This window comes from Melanaphis sacchari, unplaced genomic scaffold, assembly GCF_002803265.2.
Source record: "Melanaphis sacchari strain LSU unplaced genomic scaffold, SCAv2.0 Contig12_pilon_pilon, whole genome shotgun sequence".
NCBI lineage: Eukaryota > Metazoa > Arthropoda > Insecta > Hemiptera > Aphididae > Melanaphis > Melanaphis sacchari.
The window spans coordinates 679761-699247 of NW_020270527.1; the positions used below are offsets into that span (position 1 = coordinate 679761).

Here is a 19487-nt window from a genome sequence, read left to right on the forward strand (position 1 = left end):
TATGCGTATGGCCTATAGCAGTATGGCGTATCGTGGAAACGCCATTTTGCGTAATACCATATGGATGTATGAACCCAGTGCTGCCAACAACTACTGGGGCAACCATGTTGATAACGACAATCTCTACCCGTTATCAATATATCAACCGTTTACCGCCAAACTTTCTTTTATCAAATATCTTTATAGTTCCTTTTTTACTTCACAATTCACATTCACTCACTATTTTTTATAGTCGCTCTTGCTCTTTTGATTAAGATTTTTTATTCGTTGTTAGTTGTTCGTCGATTTTTGTTGAGTAGCATAACAAATAAACAATAAACATTTATCTTTTATGATGTTGAATTAAAAATACAATACAATGTATATTTTATAATTTACTAAATCTCTCATAAGAATCATACTTTTCAGTACATTCGTATTCTTTTGTTCTTTATAAAAATAGAAAACTAAGGTTCAGACAAAAAATCAATTGTAAGTCTATAATATTATTATGTGGTTGCAGGTTGCATTCATGGTTATTTTTGTTATTTAAAAGATTTATTCAAAACTTTGTTCAGAATATTTTTTTATTATTTTCTATTTGTAATTTTGGTTCAATGTTTAACATGGAAATTTATTTTTAAGCATCTACTAAAGTAATTAATTTTTATATTTGCAATACCTCGTGTAGATACTCAAATCCAATTCAATAAATTATTTCTGAAATTATCAATATTCTTAGGAAGATATTTTGTTTATATTAATTATTTGTTAATTTTCTATATTATGCTAAATTGTAATAATTGTGTTCACACAAACTTTAAATTATTTATTTATTTAGATCATGGGATTTGATTTTGGTATTTGTATTCAAAATATAAAAAAAAAACTTATTTTGAATGACCAACTTTATGGATTTGACAAAGAACAAAATGAACTTTTAAATATTATTAAAAAAACTACCGATTTTGGAGAAAGTGACTCAGTCATTATACTTGGAACCCGTGGATGTGGAAAGTCAATGGTGTGTATTTTATATAAAATTTAGATATTATTATTAAATTACAATTTTATAACATGTTCATGTACATTTATGTGTTCAAACCTTAACTTGCAGCTAATGGAATCAGTAATAAAGTCTCTTTCACCTGAATCTCATACACTAGTATTATTAAATGGTCTCATTCATACTGATGATAATTTAGCTCTTAAAAGTATAATACAACAACTCCAGATGGAAAATTTGGATGGATCTTTTGCTCGGGGATCTTATGCTGGTTTGTATATTTTGTTAAAAATATTCTTTAGTACTTCCTTCACAGAATCCAATATTTGTTATCTTTCTTGCACCTTTTAGTACTGAATAAAATAGTAAAATCAAAACTTATCAGTCAGACATTGTTTTCAAGTTATGAGTTTATTAACCCTTCTCACCGTACAAACTGCAACTCCAACCATCCTATTCATAGAATGCTTCGACTCCTTAATACGACCCAGAACTACATTTCTTTATACAATTTCTATAAGCATTATATGTTTTATCTTGGTTTTATTGCTATATTTACTATATGTTATATAATTATTACTATTTTATTATTATTATCTATGTTACCAATAATTTTTACATTTATGTTAAAATTTCTAATAACTTGTATGTCATCTGTGTAATTACCAAATGGCATTAAAAAAATTAATATTTAATTTAACATCTGTATAAATAATAAAAAGATCAATATTTAAACAGTCAATATCTTTCATTATCTTAAAAGAATTCTGTCTTACATTAAGAAATCCTAAGAAAACAACAGCCACTATGTAAACAAAATTGAAAGTTAAAAGAAAATAATATGTTTAAAAACTTATTGATTTTGTTATATATAATATAATAATACTTAAATATTTTTTTGTTAACTACTTTAAAATTATTTAAATCATGTTTGTTATATTGGTGTTAATGGCCAAAAAATCTTAAAGAAAAAAAAATAAGAAAAAATTATTTAAATCATAGAATTAAATAAAACTTAAGTAATGTCATTATATTAATATTAATGAATAATTATTTTTGTAGATAATATAAGTTTTTTATTGGAGAGCTTTCAAACAGGAAACAAAAATGCTTCAAAATCAATTATTATGGTATTAGATAAATTTGATATGTTTTGTTCTCATCCTAATCAAACATTGTTGTATAATTTGTTTGATTCTGTTCAATCTCAACAAGTAAAATAATAAATTATATTGTGATAACTATATAGTATTTAATATATTATTTTGTATTTTAGAACCCATTGTGTATTATTGGTTTAACATCGCGAATTGATGTTATCGAATTACTTGAAAAACGAGTTAAATCTAGATTTTCACATAATTTAATGATGTTGAAACCTCCATCAGAAGCTAGTCAACTATTAGAAAGGTTTAAACATTTTCTTAAAATTAGTAAACACTGCAAACTAAAGGCTGATGTTTTGAAAACTTGGAATAATAATATTGATTTATTAATATCAGATATAAGAATAGAAAATTTAATCAAGGATCTATTTAAATCAGACAACAATAATACAAAATTAAATTTGCTCATTGTAAGTATTCAAATTATTTTATGTTTATTTTTTATTTATTAAAAATGTTTTCCTTGAAATATACATAAAATTAATAAAGAAGAATATTTAATTTGTTTCAGTTTATGGCAATTTCAAATTTATCAAAAGACGAAATGTTAACTGTTGAAAATTTCACAAATAGCTACTCTACATTATTTAAAAAAGATATAACTCTTGTAAATTTGTTAGGTAAAAATGTCCATGCCATTAATATTTTAAATTTTAAAAAATGGGTTATACATTTTTAGAATCTTTTTTTTTTTTTTACAGGACTATCAAATCTTGAATTTTGTTTAATGATTTCAATTTGCCATCACTCAAAAATCTATGATCAAGAACCATTTAATTTTGAAATGATTTATGATCGATACAATAAATTTGCATTACGAAATTCAACATTACTTGTTACAAAAAGACAAGTTGTTATAAAAGCTTTTGAAAGAATATCAGTTAGTTTTATAAATAGTTTATATTTTTTATAATTACATTTTTAACTATGTTTATAAATTTAGGTAATGCAATTAATACTACCTGTAGCAGCTACAGAGAATAAAAATGTTTTAAAAGAATATCGTCTATACAAGTGTTCTGTCAACCTGGATAAAGTGAAGACAGCTTCTAATATGTTTTACAGACTACCTCCAGTCATATTACAATGGATAGATAGTAATATAATTTAAATTGCTGTATAATTTTCATTTTATTTATAATATTTAATCACTAATATGTGTACTATGCTGCTCAGTATGTGTGTTTTTACAATAAAATATGATATTTTATTTATTATAATTTTGTATATTCTTACTACTTTTAGACTTTAATGGCTAAAATATTAGGTATTGTTAGAAAACAAATATATGATAAATTTTTAAATACACACTTTTTTTTTCATTATAAAATATATAAAAGGGTTCTATCATTGGATGGCCTCCCTTATTCTGCCATTCTGTTATTATATTATATTGTTTTGTTGTACATATTATCACATTTACTTATTGTGTTTTATTAATACAGATAGTACATTTTTCTAAATAAAAAAAAGACTATATAAATTTAATCTAGAAATTAATGAAATAAATGATATTTCAGGTATTTGTAATACAGATGGAACAATTAAAGATATGATAAACTTTTTTCGAAAAAGTCTGTTGAGAAAACAATATATTCTGATTATACCTCTATTTTATATAAAACACGATAATACTTATCTGTGCTTACCTTTATCATAACATTCAATGACAGAACATGGGATAGATGTGTACAAAGCTATTCAATGTTTGTTATCGCTGTGAAATATTGAGACCTGCTGTAATAGTAACCGCCCAAAGCATGCTCATTTTGCTACACTTCTTTAATATTATTAATTATATAATTTACGTCTATGAGTACTTGAAATTTTTCTTTGTTTTATTTTATCGTGCTATTTTTTTATGTTGTTTAGTGTAATAGCGGTTAGTATTTAAGTACTATACAAAGAATATTATTTTAAATAATATGGCTATCGTATAAACTGAATGTGTTATAAGTGACTTGATTTCTAAACCTTTTTCAAAGAGAACTTTTTCTAAAAAAAAAAAGAAATTATTTAAATAGGTACCTTATTCTTACAAGGTGTTCATAAAGATAAAAAAAAAAGAGTATATATTTGACCATTTTAAAAAGTATTAGAAGATTTAACAATGATCCCTGAATTTTGCAATAAAGTAATAAATAAGTTCATTGAAAAAAAAAGTAAAATTTATTTATTTATAAATAAAAAAAATGTGAAGGTAACTTGTTTTAATTAAAAGAGTATTATTTAAGTAAGTGCTATTACTACTATTGTATAAAGTTATAAATTTAAGTCTTATTTATAAATGAATACAAATTTGTGTATTATTTATTAATTATAAATTAGATAGAACATAGAACTATAATACCTTATGACAAATGAGCATGCCCATACATCAGAGTCAACATTCTCTACTGACTTTATGCCTTTAAAATATGATCACTGAAGAACGAAAAAGAAACAATATTAAATGTACCAATTTGAAAGGAGAATTCTATGGAAAATTTATGAACTCGAACTTTCTTAAATACCAAATATTGTAAATGAAATTTAAAAAGGATGTTTAGGTAGTTAGGACATATGATGTGACAGACAATAAAGTCTATAATCAGAACAATATTGAAGATAACATGAGTAGTAAGAAACCATTGAAAAGATTATGATTATGTTAAGAAGACAGTGTGAAAACGGACACGGTGAGAATACAGCCTGCAAGGTACCATGAGCAATGGAGAATAGCAGAAGATAGAGATGGATAGAGATTTGTTTGATGGTACACTCTCAATGACCAAGAGAAACCAAGAGAAAAAAAATTAAAAATATGTTGATAGTAGATAACTTATTTTTAATCATCATAAAAATTATACTGAATACCTAAAGTTTTTGTAAATTATATCAAATATTTTGTGCCATTTAATATACTTATTACTTCATGATACATTTAGCCTTATTTGATGACACACTGTTTGAGAATATTCCATAAAACATAACACTAATAACCCAGTGGTGTTGTAGTTAGAGATCATATAGAGTTTAAACAGTTTTGAGGATTTATTCAATAATCACTGTTGGTCATAGTATAATGAGACTACATGAGCTAGTAGTTGGGTATTAAATTTAAAAAAAAATCGTGTTGTAATTATGAAAACATCTGAATATATTTTAATATTTGACAAACTTGAAACTAGTGAAATGTAACTACTAACTTATATAAGAGTTTAAAATATCAACTTGGGCTTCACCAGATAAGCACCAAGCGGAGTTCGTTATCTACTATGATATAGAAATTTGTGTCCCCTCCACGGATCACAGCTTTAGATAATATTATCTAATGCTGTGCCACGGAATAAGATACCTTAATCTGTAATTATTATCCATTTCAGTGGTTTGTAATGATTAGAAGTCTGATAAGTGATAAATTTTTATTAGACTAAAAAATATTAAATATTTACAAAATGTTAAGTACATAGTTGAAATTTGAATTAAAAATTCGAAAATGCTTTAATAAATCGTGTATTAAATTTTTCAAGTATGAATGAAGAAATGGAAAAATGTGTACTTCAAAATATTCCTTGGGCAAATTTACCTCCAGCCATAAAACAAGTAAATTTTAAATATTATAACATACACATAATTTTAATTTACTAAAATATATTGCTTAAAACCAGACTCTTAAAATCAATATTACATATAATTTACTTAACTACTTGTTATTATAAAATCATGAATAATAATGATTAATAAACTATCTAAATGTTATTACAATAATTTTGTAATATTATTATAGTAAGTGATATTTATGTATATATTTATTTTTTTTTTACAAATATTCTGTCAAAATTTTAAATGATCATAACTATATTTATATTTTTTAGGGAGTTGGAAATTCTCTAAAAGAGTACAAAAAATGTATTTCTGTGTATAGCATAAGGAATCAAGTTCGATACAAAACAAATTTAGGTAACATAAGTTTTACTTTTAAACTATCAGTAATGGTTTTTTTATGTCTTAACTATTATTTTATTGTAGTGAGAACAGTTGTTAAAAACGAACAAAATTACTATGAAGATTTGATGACATATAGTAGAGAAAATTTGATGCTCTATCCGTACCATCTGTCAGATGTAATTGTTAAAGGATTAAGAATAACACCATTTCAATTTTATATATCAACTATTATACATGTTATGGAGTCAGATAAAAGCTATGATTCAATTCCAAATTTCACAGCAGTTGATTGTATTTATACTTAATAAAATAGTTTTATTTACTAAAAAAAGTTTATTAATCAAATCAGTGGTATATTTATTTTTTTGTTTCATGATTGTTGGTTGCAGTAAAGAAGAGTGTAAAAAATAATTGTATAATCCCCTATAATCTAATATAAATAAAAAATAATTATAAATATAGTAGAGCCTTTATTATCCAGTCAAATTCAGACTGAGCATTGTCTAGATTACAGGAGGGTTTTCAAAATTACCTACTCAAATGACTTAAATTTTTATTTTTAATTCCACCACCTTTATATTTATTACACCTTAAATTACAAAAATAATAAATAACTAGCATAATGAATTTAAAAAAAAATGTGTATAATAGTAGAACTTAAATATAGTTATTACTAATTTTTTTCTGAATAATATTTTTAATTCTGAACAAACTACAACTGTGTTTACAAAAAAATGAACTTATGTCGTTCAGATTACTACATTCACTAAATTATTGAGAGTTCAGACTATCAAGGTTCAACTGTATACAGATAATCACGAAATTACTCATTTTTTTTTTTATATTAGTTCAAGGAAATATATGAAAATACTCAAGCTCATCTTTGCTATAAATATGCCACTAAACTTAACTATTTACATTTTGTCATTGATTTATTTATTTTTTTATTTAAACTTCTATTTTTAGGCCTTAGAATACTAGGAATTGGACGTAATGAATATATTGAATTAATGAATCAATGCCGAACAAAAAATAAACTTTTTAGAAGGAAAAATGAGATACGACCAATGTTACCATCTCAACCAATAGATCTAAATCCAGATCCTTGGTGGACTGTTGATGTTGGATGTTTGTTCGAAGATGATATTAAAGTATATTTTAATTTAAATCACTATTGGACTAAACATAATTTTATTTTAATTAAATATTATTGTAATTTATTGTAAAGACCATCAATGAAGACGAAAAAATATTTATTGACCACATAATTGATAATGGACAACAAATGGCTGGAAACTTAGATTACAATATACTCCACAGTCTTTACAAGTAACTAATTACTAATAATTTTACTGTATATTAAAACTAATACATTTTATATGATATGGTTTTAATTAATTTGTAGAAAAGGCTTAATTTACTATGATGTTCCAATATATGATGATGACCATATAATAGTATCAACACTTGGTGGTTTTGTTATGAACAGAGTGCTTGGTGATAATTTTGAAAATCTTCTTTACAAAATTTTTGTTTCTATTGATGAACACACTTCAGTTAGTGAGGTAATTATTTTTGTAATGTAAAACATTTTTTATATACTTAAAATATCTTTTTGTTTTTTTTTTAAGTTGGCTACAGTATTAGAAATTGACTTGGAATCTGTTAAAAATGCAGTTTCCTTATTTTGTCGATTGAAAATCGCCCAAAAGAAAAATCCTAAAACTTTTTCTACTCATTTATCCTGGTCTAGTTCTAAAAATATTCCAAAATTAGAAATAGCAAATGAAGAAAATGTATCTGATTTATCTTCTTCAATAGTATTATCTACTGAAATACCAGATAATCTTGATTCATCGCCAGATAAATGTAACACTGAAAAAAGAATGGCTTTTTTGTTTGATTCGACTCTTACAGCATTTTTGATGATGGGTAATCTCTCTCCTGTAAGTATACAGTTTTATTTTCAACATTTTTTATTCAATGATATTTTCATTAAAACAAATATTTAAATTTAGAGTCTAAAAGATCATGCAGTTACATTATTTGAAGCTGGTAAATTAACTGATGAAGCATTAAATGTGTTTTTGGATGAACTTGACAAAGTTGCTGATGGTTACAGTTCTGGTAGTTGTGTTTTTGGAAGTGAAACTCCTAGTGCAGGTGAGAGTGAAGGTGAAGCTAGAAGATATTTTGAACATGCATTAACACTCAGAAGCACTGTGAAAGCATTAAGGTCAGAAAATTACTCTGGTAAACTGGATCTTATTCGATGGGAAAGTCTTAAGTCTTTAACAGCAGATACATGCGTTAGATTTTTGAAAAAAAATTATAAGTGAGTTTTTTATAGTTTAGTAAATTTGTTTAGTAAATATACTTTAAATGTTTTTAGTTTATTAATGTCAATGGCTCCATTAAATAAGGAAACACCTCTTTTATCATCACCAAAATTACCACATATTGGTCCTCCTATACCTGAAGTGAATTCAGTTTGGTTTAAACTATATTTATATCATAAAACATGTTATGGACCTCCATCATTACTTTTGATTAGAGGTAAATAATAAATATACAAAATATATATTGTTATTTGATATTATTATTTAATAAATTGTTATGATAGGTGTACGCTTATGGAATGTTCCTAAAATGTTTAGACATTGTTCTAAAGTAATGATAACTACTTGGGGACATGATCCACATTTTATTTCAATTGAGAACTTATTAACCATTATTAATGACACATTAAAAGAATCACCAGTTCTTATACAAGTAATTGAAAAAAAATAAAATATTTATCCCAAGTCAGTACTAGTTTTATGTTTTTAGGCTTGTAATCCAAATACTTGTGTATTGCCATTCCCAAAAATGTACCATTCACAAAATGGTAAGTAATATTGACATGTAAGCATTAAATTAATTACATTTAATAATATAAATAATAATTGTTCAGAACATTCATTTTTATATGAAGAAAATTGTTTAAAAAGTTTATCAAATGTTTTAAACATAGAAAATACGTGTGGATACATAACTTGTGTCACAACACCAAATAAATATGAAAAGAAATTTATTTCAGAACAGCCTAGTGGTTAGCAAATTTTACAATTTATCATTTTATTAATAAATTAATCAATTTCTTGATAATTATTTTTTATTTTTAACAGATGTTTCACCTATTTTTCAAAAAAATGGAGTCTCTCTCTTAAAAGAAGAATTAGATAAATTAAATGATGCTACATGTTTAAAAAAATCATTGCTATTAGAACCTGTTTATGATATGTCAGAGTGGACTTTGTTAGACTGTTGTTTTGGTGTGCCACTTTTTAATTCAGATGTCAACCAAAACATTTGTAAACATATTGTAGAAAATCAAATGTGGAATGAAGAAAAGTAAATTTTTTATTTTACTCTTAAATTAATATAGTCTAAATTAACTAAATTAAATTATATAATTTATGTATAAATATACCATACATCAAAAATAACAACACATTTTTTTTACATTATCAATACATACAAATTTAAAAGAATATCATATTTGTTTATAAATCAGATAACAAGATAACATCATATTTGCGTTCAGCAGTTTTAATTCTATGTTTTCATACTTAATATTAGAATAAATTGACCTATTATCAAACTTATAGATAATCATATTTTACATGTTTTTCATTGAATTTATACTATATTTTAATTTTTTAATCTCAACATTATATTATATTCTTATAAGTTTCTAAAGTTGCTTATAAATTAAAATATTTAAAAAAAAAAACCAATGAAATAATATACACAGATTATATTTTTACTTTTATGTTTGATAATATTTATGCTAATAATATAAAATGGGAATATTTTAATATAAATTTTGGTATAATAGATAAAATCTTCAATAATCAATTTTGACATGATAAAAATCTTTTAAATTAGTTGACTATTTTATATATTTCTTGCTTATGTAAAAAAAAAAAAAAAATACCTATACAATTTGGCATAAATTATACTAATAAGTAATGTCATGAATAATTAATATAAATCAGTATATGTAAATTCAATTTTATACATTTGTTGTACTTATTAATAGTGTTATGAAACTTGTGGAATCAAATGAGTTATTATCAAAAGACTTATTGAATTTTATAGAGTTATATAAGGTAAGATATATTTTTATACTATTTTATAAATAATACATTGGTCCTTTTAAATTTAAACTGTTAATATCAAAGAGTAATCGCTTTTTATTCATATACTATCAGTATTTTGTGTATTTAATTTATATTTTTCTGTCTTACATTAAGTCATAAACTTTTCAACTTAAAATACCTTGTGATTTCATTTCATAGTAACTTTTCTTAGTGCACTCTTTACTAGTTTCCTCTGTTAATATCATGTATTATTACTTATTTTCCAATTCTTCTCTTTTCATAAGTAAAATATATTTACTATCTCTCTTGATTACAGTTGTCTCAATTTTCATCTCCCTTTAATTTATTTTATATCCATATAATTATCTTCTTTATAAAAAAATCTCTTTGCTTTGTATATTATTTAATTATTTTGACATATTTTAAAAATAATAGCAATAAAGAATAACATATATATTAACATAAGTTCTTTAAAATTTGTCTTACTATAATATTAATATAAATTATATTTTTTTAGGACTCTGATAAAGATTTTGAAAATTTATTACCATTTGATAAATCATCAATAGCATGGCCTGTTGATTGTTTGATATTTGAAAATGGAAAATTGACAGTATGGAAGTAAATTAAGTATATTAAAAATAATTATTTTAATCACATTTATTATTAATTTATTACTATAATTCCAATAATATGAGTTATATACTATTTTGTTAAATTCATTTCAAATTTAATTAAAATAACCTAAGTTAAAACACTAAAACAATATAAAATGTACAATGTAAACAATTCATTAAGATACAACAATTATATATATTATTTATATAATTACACCATAATTAATTTTAAGTATTCTATGTTTATCAATACTCAAAATAATAAATACATTAGAACACGTTTGAAATGACAATATGAATTATAAATACAACATTTTAGTACATACTATATAAAAAAAGTACTTAAGTCATAGGTTTAAATACTGTATTTTCAATAAGCTTCAGCAAATCGACTACATTAGGTCTGGCTTTCACATCTTTAATCAAACATAACTTCATTGTTTGCATTAGTACAGGTGGTATACCTTGAGTAAATGTTTTACTGTGACTCGAAAAACTAATATTTTGAGTAGATTCTGCAATGGCTTGTAACTTTTGCCAAGTGTTTGTCAAATGTGAATAAGGAGTCTTGCCATAAATTAAACTATACAATATGCATCCCAGTGACCATACATCTGATTTTTGGTTTATCTAGGTATAATGTAAAGAAATATTAGTATTTTTATTTAATATAAACATCCAATTCAACCAACTCACTTTATGTCCTTGAAAATTTGAACCACCACTTCTTATACATTCTGGACTCATATAATTCCAAGTTCCAGTAGTCACATCTTTCAATACACTTGTCATGTCTCCATGAATTTTTGAAGCTATACCAAAATCTATCAATTTCAAACGACCACTGACCAAGAGAAAATTTGCAGGTTTGAGATCTGAATGTATAACTCCTATTGGAAAAATGAATTTTTTAACTGTACGTTGAATATTTTTTTTTTTCATCAATAAATAAATAATACCTATGAAGTATATTACATTTAAATATATTAAAGTAAAATACCAAATTTAATTACTATTAATATTAACTATATATATTTAACGTTTTTATATATTATATGCCAATTAAAATTCAAAACACACAACTTTCAATCAAGTAATAATATAGCAACATAAGTGTCATAGCTCTTAATTGAAAACAAAATACATTAAGCTTCTAGAATTTTGTTTGTAAATAATAAAAACTATAGAAGTTGTCTAGAATATAATTTACTAATAATATATATTTTGTTATTAATTCAATAACTTAATTTGTGGCTTATGTATTTTTATTGATTATTTTATTCATTATATCAATAAAATTAGTAATACAGGAAAATACCAAAAAAATATATTAAATTTGTAATGAAATATGAAAATTAAGATTCATAAACTCATGTTTACAAATTTTTTTTTTTGTTTCATATTTAATGATAAAATATGTCGTATTATATTTTTAATCTACAGTAAACACATTAATTATAACTTATTCCAAAAGTCCTGAGAATATAATTTTGATAAAAAAATATAAGTTGTCAACCTTGGCTTGGATATCAAATTATATAGTAATATATTTGTTTTATAACAAATAATAAAATAAATTATTATTTACCTTTGTCATGTATTTCATTAACTATAATCAACATTTCTGACCAATAGTACATTATCATATGAACAGACATATGTTTCGTATTACGAATGAGTTTTGAAAGATCTGTATCCCCTTTTTCCATTACCATGTAAAGTATTTTTTCTTTAGTAGTATATTGACTGAAATAATTAAATATTTGTGTATACTTAGATTTTAACAATGAATAAACTATGAAATAACATTGTGAAAGAAAAAAGGGAATTTAAACGGATACATCAAATTTACCTGTCAAAAAGGTGTATCACACTGTCACACGATTGCAGGTTTTGTAACAAGTTAACTTCATTTAAGTATCCTTTTGCTATAATATCTTCTACTTCAGATAAATCTACCTTTTTTATTGCAACCACTTGGTTAGTATCCGGATGTAAGACCTTGTTAAATTTTAAAAATTTATTAGAAATATTAGCAAAAATATCTCATTACAAACATATTTACCTCATACACAACACTGGAACCACCATGACCCAGTGTATTAAGTATACTATAATTAATTCCTTTAACAGATATATAGTTTTCATTGGCGCATTTAACACACACACTACTTGATGAATTAATTGGTCGTTTAAATTCTCCATCTTGAATAAATCCAACTGGAATATGACGAATAGGTGATCTTGCTTTTATTACAAAATTATTACGATTTGCTGCAGGAGACAGTTCAAGTGTAGTATGTCTAGGTTCATTTTCTAGGAATTGACATTCTAATTGCTTAGTTGTTAAAGAATTATTGAAAAATGAATCAGAATTCTTGATTGATGAATGTGATGCTTCTGGTATAACAGTTGTTTCTCTGATACTATGATACAAACTGGTATCATAGTTGTATTTTGAAGTTTCAGGTGACACATAATATGTTTCATCTTTTACACTCTCTGATGATTTATTTGCAATTTCTTTTATAGTGAGTGATGGTGTACTAATATTACTTTTGTTTAATTTTTGAGATTCAGGTGTTCGCAATTCTTTTATTTGATCAGGTAAATTTTCCTTATTACTGTATAATGACCGTTTTGTGCTTAATTCAACATTAGGTCTTACATTTTTTATATTAGTTAGTGTGTCACTTGGAGTTTCCGAATTACTATCATTTTGAGTTTTAATAGCTGGTCGGACAAATGGAGTATCATGAACTAAGTCAAGTTTTTCAAAACCACCAGCTAAATTTTCAGGGGTGCGTATTTGAAAAGAACCTCCTAAATCAGCTTCTGCTGTTTTATTTTCAAATAATGGTCGATTCTCATTGATATGTTTTAAAGATCTGCCCTTTTGTCCTAAACGACTAAAAAAAAAATATATCATTAATCTAAAATATTTATAGTAAAATATATAACTATTCATTATAAGAGCCTTATATCAGAATAATGATTAAGTATATATTTATAAAAAACAGCTATCCATTTATTTTATTTTATTTTTATAAATATATATATAGTAATAACCTACCTAGTAATTGGTTTTCTTGATCTTGAATATTTTAGTTGCAATAATGGACATGTAACATAATTATCAGTTTCTCCATCATTTTCTTCGACATTGTAGAAATTGGATTCTATACTATGGTTCATCATAACCTATTTAAAATCAAATTAAGTTTAATAATGCTCAGAGACACAATATTTATATTAAATTTATAATATAATTAATATACGAGTTAAATTGTATATAAAACAGTCCACCATATACAGTATCATTATCTATTTTTAATCTTTATCTACACATTATTATTCTTTAAATGATATATAGAACTACTTATATAATAAGTAAACCTAATCTAATTACTATCCTAATAAAGTACTTAATATTAGATTAAGTCACAGCAAAAGCCCAAGCATTGGTAAGAATTAGGTTTTATGTTATAAATTCTGGCAGAAATAAAAAGCTCGTTTTGGTTTTATATTATAAGATTATAACGAGAAAAATTTGATGACTAAATAATAAAAAAACAAATTAAAATAAATAAATGATTTTTAAACAAAAAATTAGAGTATCAATACATGTGGTGTATAACTGCTGCAACGAAACAAATTTATATTGCATTCAGACTTAAATATTAGTCGATAAGTAATTATATTCCATATTGATAAGTATTGAATTCATCTCCTAGAAAATATTGATATTCTTACTTAAAACAGCTATTATATTATAACTATTAAATATATTTACTTCATATATTATCATGTATTAACTATTATAATTTCAACATAAAAACAATTTTAATAAACTACCTACTTATTAAAAAAAAAAATTAAAGCATTATTAAATTGTAAGTTAGTTTTTAATAAATAATTTTCAACTACTAACCATTAATAAACTTTGACAACTATCATAATTATAAAAAGTAAATTTTAATCAATGCAGAAGATACAGGTATGTTTTTAATATATTTGTTAATAACAAAACAAGAAACCTTGTTTCATATAAATTAATCAAAATGTTCATGATTTGTAATCAAAAAGGTTGTAACTTCTACACAATTATTATTTAGATATGTTCATACAATAGTTTTAAAGAATTATTGTAACTACAATTATATTATACAAGTACCAAAAATAAATAATAATAAGCTTACCTTAAAAAAATATAATTTTAATCCACAACAAAATAATTTGACAAATTTAATACTTAAATTATATTTAGCTTAAACACAATATCATGATTCATGATTTGTATAGTTGTACCAAAAAAAAAAAATTTATATTGGTACGGTTTTGAAAGTAAATAAAACATTTGACTTGGTTATTTTCTTAAACAGTAGAACACAAAGTAAATACTAAATAGTTGATTACACAGGTAAAATCACAGAGTATATTATTTTATACTTTATTAATTTATTCTATACAGAGAATTGTTTTTTTGGGAAATTTCTTTAATTTTTAGTGCTTAATTATTATTTATTATTTATTACTATTTGAAATTTACTATTCAGTATTCACTATTTAATATTTACTTTGGTTTTATTTTGCTTAGAAATTAGAATGTTGTTTTTTTTTTTCAGTTATCGTTATCAACTATTTCTCAATTCGTCCATTTTGAAAATTCAAAAATTAACGTTCGATGTACAGTGTAGCCAAGTTGCATAACACTCATTTAATTAAAAAATTAAATAATAATAGGTGCTGTTTTTAATTACGTGTATCAGTAACATTTATATTTTATAAATATAATGAGTAATGATATGATTATTAATTATTCATAGGTTGATAGATACAAAATATCATTGTTCTGTGATTATATATTTTTATTATTTTTATTACAATTAAATTATCGAATTTATTATTTTTATTTATTGAATGTACCCAGTTGTCCCAATGGTGGTAACTTGTGAAGCACTGTAATGGAGATAGGTCAGTAGAAACTAAAAACTAGAAATAGGTAATAGGTCAATACTTCAATACTTCAATAGTCAATACTCATTATATTAAATAGGCGCACGGTGCAACCATGATTTTTCACTGGGTATATGCTAATCTGCCAGTGGCGTAAGTAAAGTTTACGCTATACCAGTGATGGTTGTCATGGAATGAAATGTTCATAAATACAGTTCAAAAGAGGTGTTTAAACCACACAGACTTCTATATAATATATTATAATATAGAAGTCTGTGGTTTAGATGGTTTAGAGTTTAGACATCCTAAATATCCTTTGTTGCACCAGTGTGGCAGTGTATATAGAAGGAATTTACCACAGGCCTCAAAACCCAAATTGTTGATTGTTGAAAGTTCGAAACTAATAACTATCCTTTATTATTTTTTGCATAGCACTTTTACATACATAAAATGAGTTCATTCTGATTGACACGCCTTTTTTAAATTTTATTTTTCTTATATAAACTGATCATTTCAGTAGGTTAAAATTTAAAATGATGATACAAAAAAGATCTACGGAAATCACTAATTTTTAGTTATAGTTTTTCGAAGTTCGCGATTTTTCGTTTGTTATAAAACGCTTTGGTTGATAGTGTAATGAATTTTCATTTTTTTATTTTTATCAAATTATCTATTAATTACCTATATTTATACTACAGTAACTTCTATGTTTTTCCAATTATATCCGGGTATAAAACAGTCTGACAATTAACCAAACATGTGTATCAATATAAGTTATAACATATAATCTTGCAAGATTGGGTTAGTAAATATGTATCTATGTATTTGTATTAGGTACATTTCTTATTTTAATTATTTGGAACTTTCGTGTAATTATAGTCAAATATTTCTCAATCTTATTCACAGAGATTAATGCTTCTGTGTATATTCTAAGGAGTAAGGACAGTTGTTAAATTTCGATACCTAATGCTTTTGATAGTCCTACACTCCTACATTTTTTACCTACTTATCTAACTTACGTCATATAGATTGACCCAAATGAAACAAACAGTCTTTTATTTTAGATTGGTAGGTATCCAAATAATTGTGTGATATGTTTAACAATAAGATAACTAATAAATAAAATATAATAGTATTGTAGGTACCTGTAAATTTCTATGCCAGATGTAAGCATGTATCCAATATTATCATGGTTATAATTCAATTAAGCTTTTTTTTTTTTTAAACCATTTAAAACTGGTTTTTTAGTCAAAAAACTGAGTATTGGTAAATTAGGAGTCAGACGTCAGTGAACTGTGAATAAACCGTATATGATCACAAGTTAATTATAAATGTATAGGTAAGAATTAAATCAAATTTATTATTTAATTTTTGTCAAAAATTGATAGGTACACGATATCAAGAGAAAATACATATATTCATTACTTCATTAGTCGATTAGTCCATTCAGAATTTAAAATTGTATTAAACTATTATTAATATAATATAATTTAAAACACATAGTCGTTATTTATATTTTTTTAATCCCGAGTGGTAACACTTGAAAACATTATATCGTGGATAATACTTAAAAATTACACGCGACGTCAATCATCTGAAAAGTTCGATTTATATCGCACAAATTGTATTACGTCATCGTCATGTCTTCAGAATTATCTACAAAGAACTCGTAAAATCATAATCTTTTACAAAATAATAATATAATTACCATTATAATGATAACAATTATATTGTTAGTTTTTTTCCTGATCTTCTCGAATCGAGCACTGACAAACAAAAATTGATGTTTATTAAAATAAGAAATTATCTAAACATGATTTAATATTTTTTACTTTATATTATAATTTAAAGATTATTTATTAGCTTAATAGCTTACCAGGTTTGGTCAGATAATTTTTTTTTCAATGTTTTCGTTTCTATTTAATTTTTTTGCCTGTTTATAATTTTTTGGAAATATGAGAGTCTCTGTTCCACTATAGATATATCTTTCCACGTGTTGCGGGGTCCAACCAGTTCTTCCGGGTTTCCCCGGAGACACTCGACCCTTTTATTTAATTGCGTGGTTATCTCTTCCGGGCGGGTGGCCCGGTTGTTTATCCGGGGAATCCTCCGGGGGCATCACCTCACCTTAGGCATCATAATGAGTCGCCGCCGCGACCAGGGCCTGACGGATACCGCCTGCCACTATAGGTAATAGGTACAGTCGTATTTTATTTGCTCAATCTATTGAGATTCTTTGGTGTTTTGTGAAAAAAAATATTATGTTGTAACTTTTACACAATATTTATTTTTACTTTAAAGGCGGTTGAAAGAAGATTTGAGACAATTGGTGAAGATAAACTATATGAATTCAATACTTGACGATTTTCTCACAGATCTTAATAAGGAATTTTTATAGTTTATGAGATAAATATTAATAATATATCAAATCATAAATTATATTAGCGATTAAAAAAATAAATATAAATATTATATAGGTAGGTACATGCAATATATACATGTATAAATACAGCAATTCACTACTATTTCGGATAAATCACGTACAATATTACAACTAAAATTAGTATATTGTATCATTGGTATCCGCTACACGCTGATGAAACATGGTATTAAATGATATAGAATCATTAGAATCTATAACTTTATGTAGTTAGAAATTATCATTAACTTGTTCCATTTTGGTCATACCGAATAACAACATTATCTAATACAGCTATACTGTATAGTCGTATAGATACACATATGCAATATAAGTAGTCGTGTAAAAGAATAATGATTTAAAAAAAAATTCCAGTAGCTAATTAGTAATAATTACTTACAGGCCTTATAAAATAAGTAAGTCAATATCAATGGCTTTTTACTTGTACACTGATATCATTGGTTAAGTACACTTAGTCAGTTATCTTTTTATGTAAAATTAAATCAATTAAAATGTATTTATATTACGATTTATATAATTGTAACTTCTGCATACTGCATACAGGCTGCTGTTAACATTATTATATTATAGGTACATAATAAATTAGTGATATATTATTATATTAATAAATTACTGGAAATGGTCTTAATGATAAATTGATAGGTGTCAATCCTAAAGTATTTAAATTTAAATAATTTATAGTTACTTTATGTTTAATATGTAACATATTATATTAATAACTGGTACAACTCGTTTGTTTGTGCAACATTCAATTTTTTTATCAAAATATTGATGAATCGTTTACGCACAACGTAAACACTGCGCAAACATATATTTTGTATTTTTAAATTTGGACTTACCTAAGGTAATAGAATTATCGATACAAATAATCAGTACAAATTATCAGCAATATAATATTACTTAATAATACATATATATCATTAGTAGAGTACTATATAATATAGTAGTCTATATTCATATCAAAAATAATCGTTGGATATTAAACATATTATAGATAGCTAAGGTAAGTAGGTAGTTTCAAACTTTTAAGTGTTGTTCTCCAGCAAACGATACTATAATTACACTACTGACTATGATGGATATTAAAGTTTGTAATATTTTTGAAAGAATGGAGGTTAAAAGTGTATAAATGTGTATAGTTATAATTTAAAAATTTAGAGAATATTGAATTTTAAAATCTGGTGATATAAATTAAAGGTGTACAAATAAAAAATGTTCCCAAATGCTGTGGTCAGTATATTAATTCAA

The 19487-nt window shown here is 24.4% G+C and overlaps 3 protein-coding genes across 4 annotated transcripts; 2 read left to right on the forward strand and 1 right to left on the reverse strand.

The window, feature by feature from the left end:
* The first annotated feature begins 209 nt into the window (after positions 1–209).
* Positions 210–3387, forward strand: LOC112591110 (origin recognition complex subunit 4). The gene is made up of 8 exons (XM_025334781.1): positions 210–471; positions 821–1003; positions 1097–1256; positions 2048–2199; positions 2262–2561; positions 2663–2771; positions 2853–3031; positions 3095–3387. The coding sequence occupies exons 2-8, from the start codon at positions 824–826 to the stop codon at positions 3260–3262; spliced, it is 1248 nt and encodes a 415-aa protein (XP_025190566.1). The 5' UTR covers positions 210–471; positions 821–823; the 3' UTR covers positions 3263–3387.
* Positions 3388–5589: 2202 nt separating this feature from the next.
* Positions 5590–10914, forward strand: LOC112591108 (protein FAM91A1). The gene is made up of 15 exons (XM_025334778.1): positions 5590–5736; positions 6009–6093; positions 6163–6372; positions 7048–7232; positions 7310–7410; positions 7487–7646; positions 7713–8027; positions 8100–8416; positions 8474–8637; positions 8705–8853; positions 8911–8968; positions 9035–9172; positions 9249–9474; positions 10166–10235; positions 10744–10914. Exons 1-15 carry the CDS (start codon positions 5665–5667, stop codon positions 10849–10851), a joined length of 2358 nt encoding a protein of 785 aa, XP_025190563.1. The 5' UTR covers positions 5590–5664; the 3' UTR covers positions 10852–10914.
* A 223-nt stretch (positions 10915–11137) lies between these two features.
* LOC112591144 (serine/threonine-protein kinase mph1-like) lies at positions 11138–15251 on the reverse strand. Of its 2 annotated transcripts, XM_025334850.1 has the most exons (7): positions 15043–15251; positions 13917–14044; positions 12909–13752; positions 12696–12844; positions 12432–12589; positions 11540–11733; positions 11186–11473 (listed from the first exon to the last, which is right to left on the reverse strand). In XM_025334850.1, exons 2-7 carry the CDS (start codon positions 14039–14041, stop codon positions 11186–11188), a joined length of 1758 nt encoding a protein of 585 aa, XP_025190635.1. In that variant the 5' UTR covers positions 14042–14044; positions 15043–15251. The 2 variants fall into 2 exon arrangements, with proteins under 2 accessions (XP_025190636.1, XP_025190635.1); XM_025334851.1 differs by lacking the exon at positions 15043–15251 and having other exon boundaries at positions 11138–11473; positions 13917–14041.
* Between the last annotated feature and the right edge of the window lie 4236 nt (positions 15252–19487).

Bases quoted from the DNA above. Each gene is read 5' to 3' on its own strand.
- LOC112591110 (XM_025334781.1), top strand. From the start codon at position 824: ATGGGATTTGATTTTGGTATTTGTATTCAAAATATAAAAAAAAAACTT. The intron at 2,772-2,852 runs GTAAAAATGTCC...TTTTTTTTACAG, and splicing joins AACTCTTGTAAATTTGTTAG to GACTATCAAATCTTGAATTT. The intron at 3,032-3,094 runs GTTAGTTTTATA...TTATAAATTTAG, and splicing joins AAGCTTTTGAAAGAATATCA to GTAATGCAATTAATACTACC.
- LOC112591108 (XM_025334778.1), top strand. From the start codon at position 5,665: ATGAATGAAGAAATGGAAAAATGTGTACTTCAAAATATTCCTTGGGCA. The intron at 8,417-8,473 runs GTGAGTTTTTTA...AAATGTTTTTAG, and splicing joins TTTTTGAAAAAAAATTATAA to TTTATTAATGTCAATGGCTC. The intron at 10,236-10,743 runs GTAAGATATATT...ATATTTTTTTAG, and splicing joins ATTTTATAGAGTTATATAAG to GACTCTGATAAAGATTTTGA.
- LOC112591144 (XM_025334851.1), bottom strand. From the start codon at position 14,041: ATGATGAACCATAGTATAGAATCCAATTTCTACAATGTCGAAGAAAAT. The intron at 12,845-12,908 runs GTAAATATGTTT...AAATTTAACAAG, and splicing joins GTTCCAGTGTTGTGTATGAG to GTCTTACATCCGGATACTAA. The intron at 11,474-11,539 runs GTGAGTTGGTTG...CATTATACCTAG, and splicing joins CAAATTTTCAAGGACATAAA to ATAAACCAAAAATCAGATGT.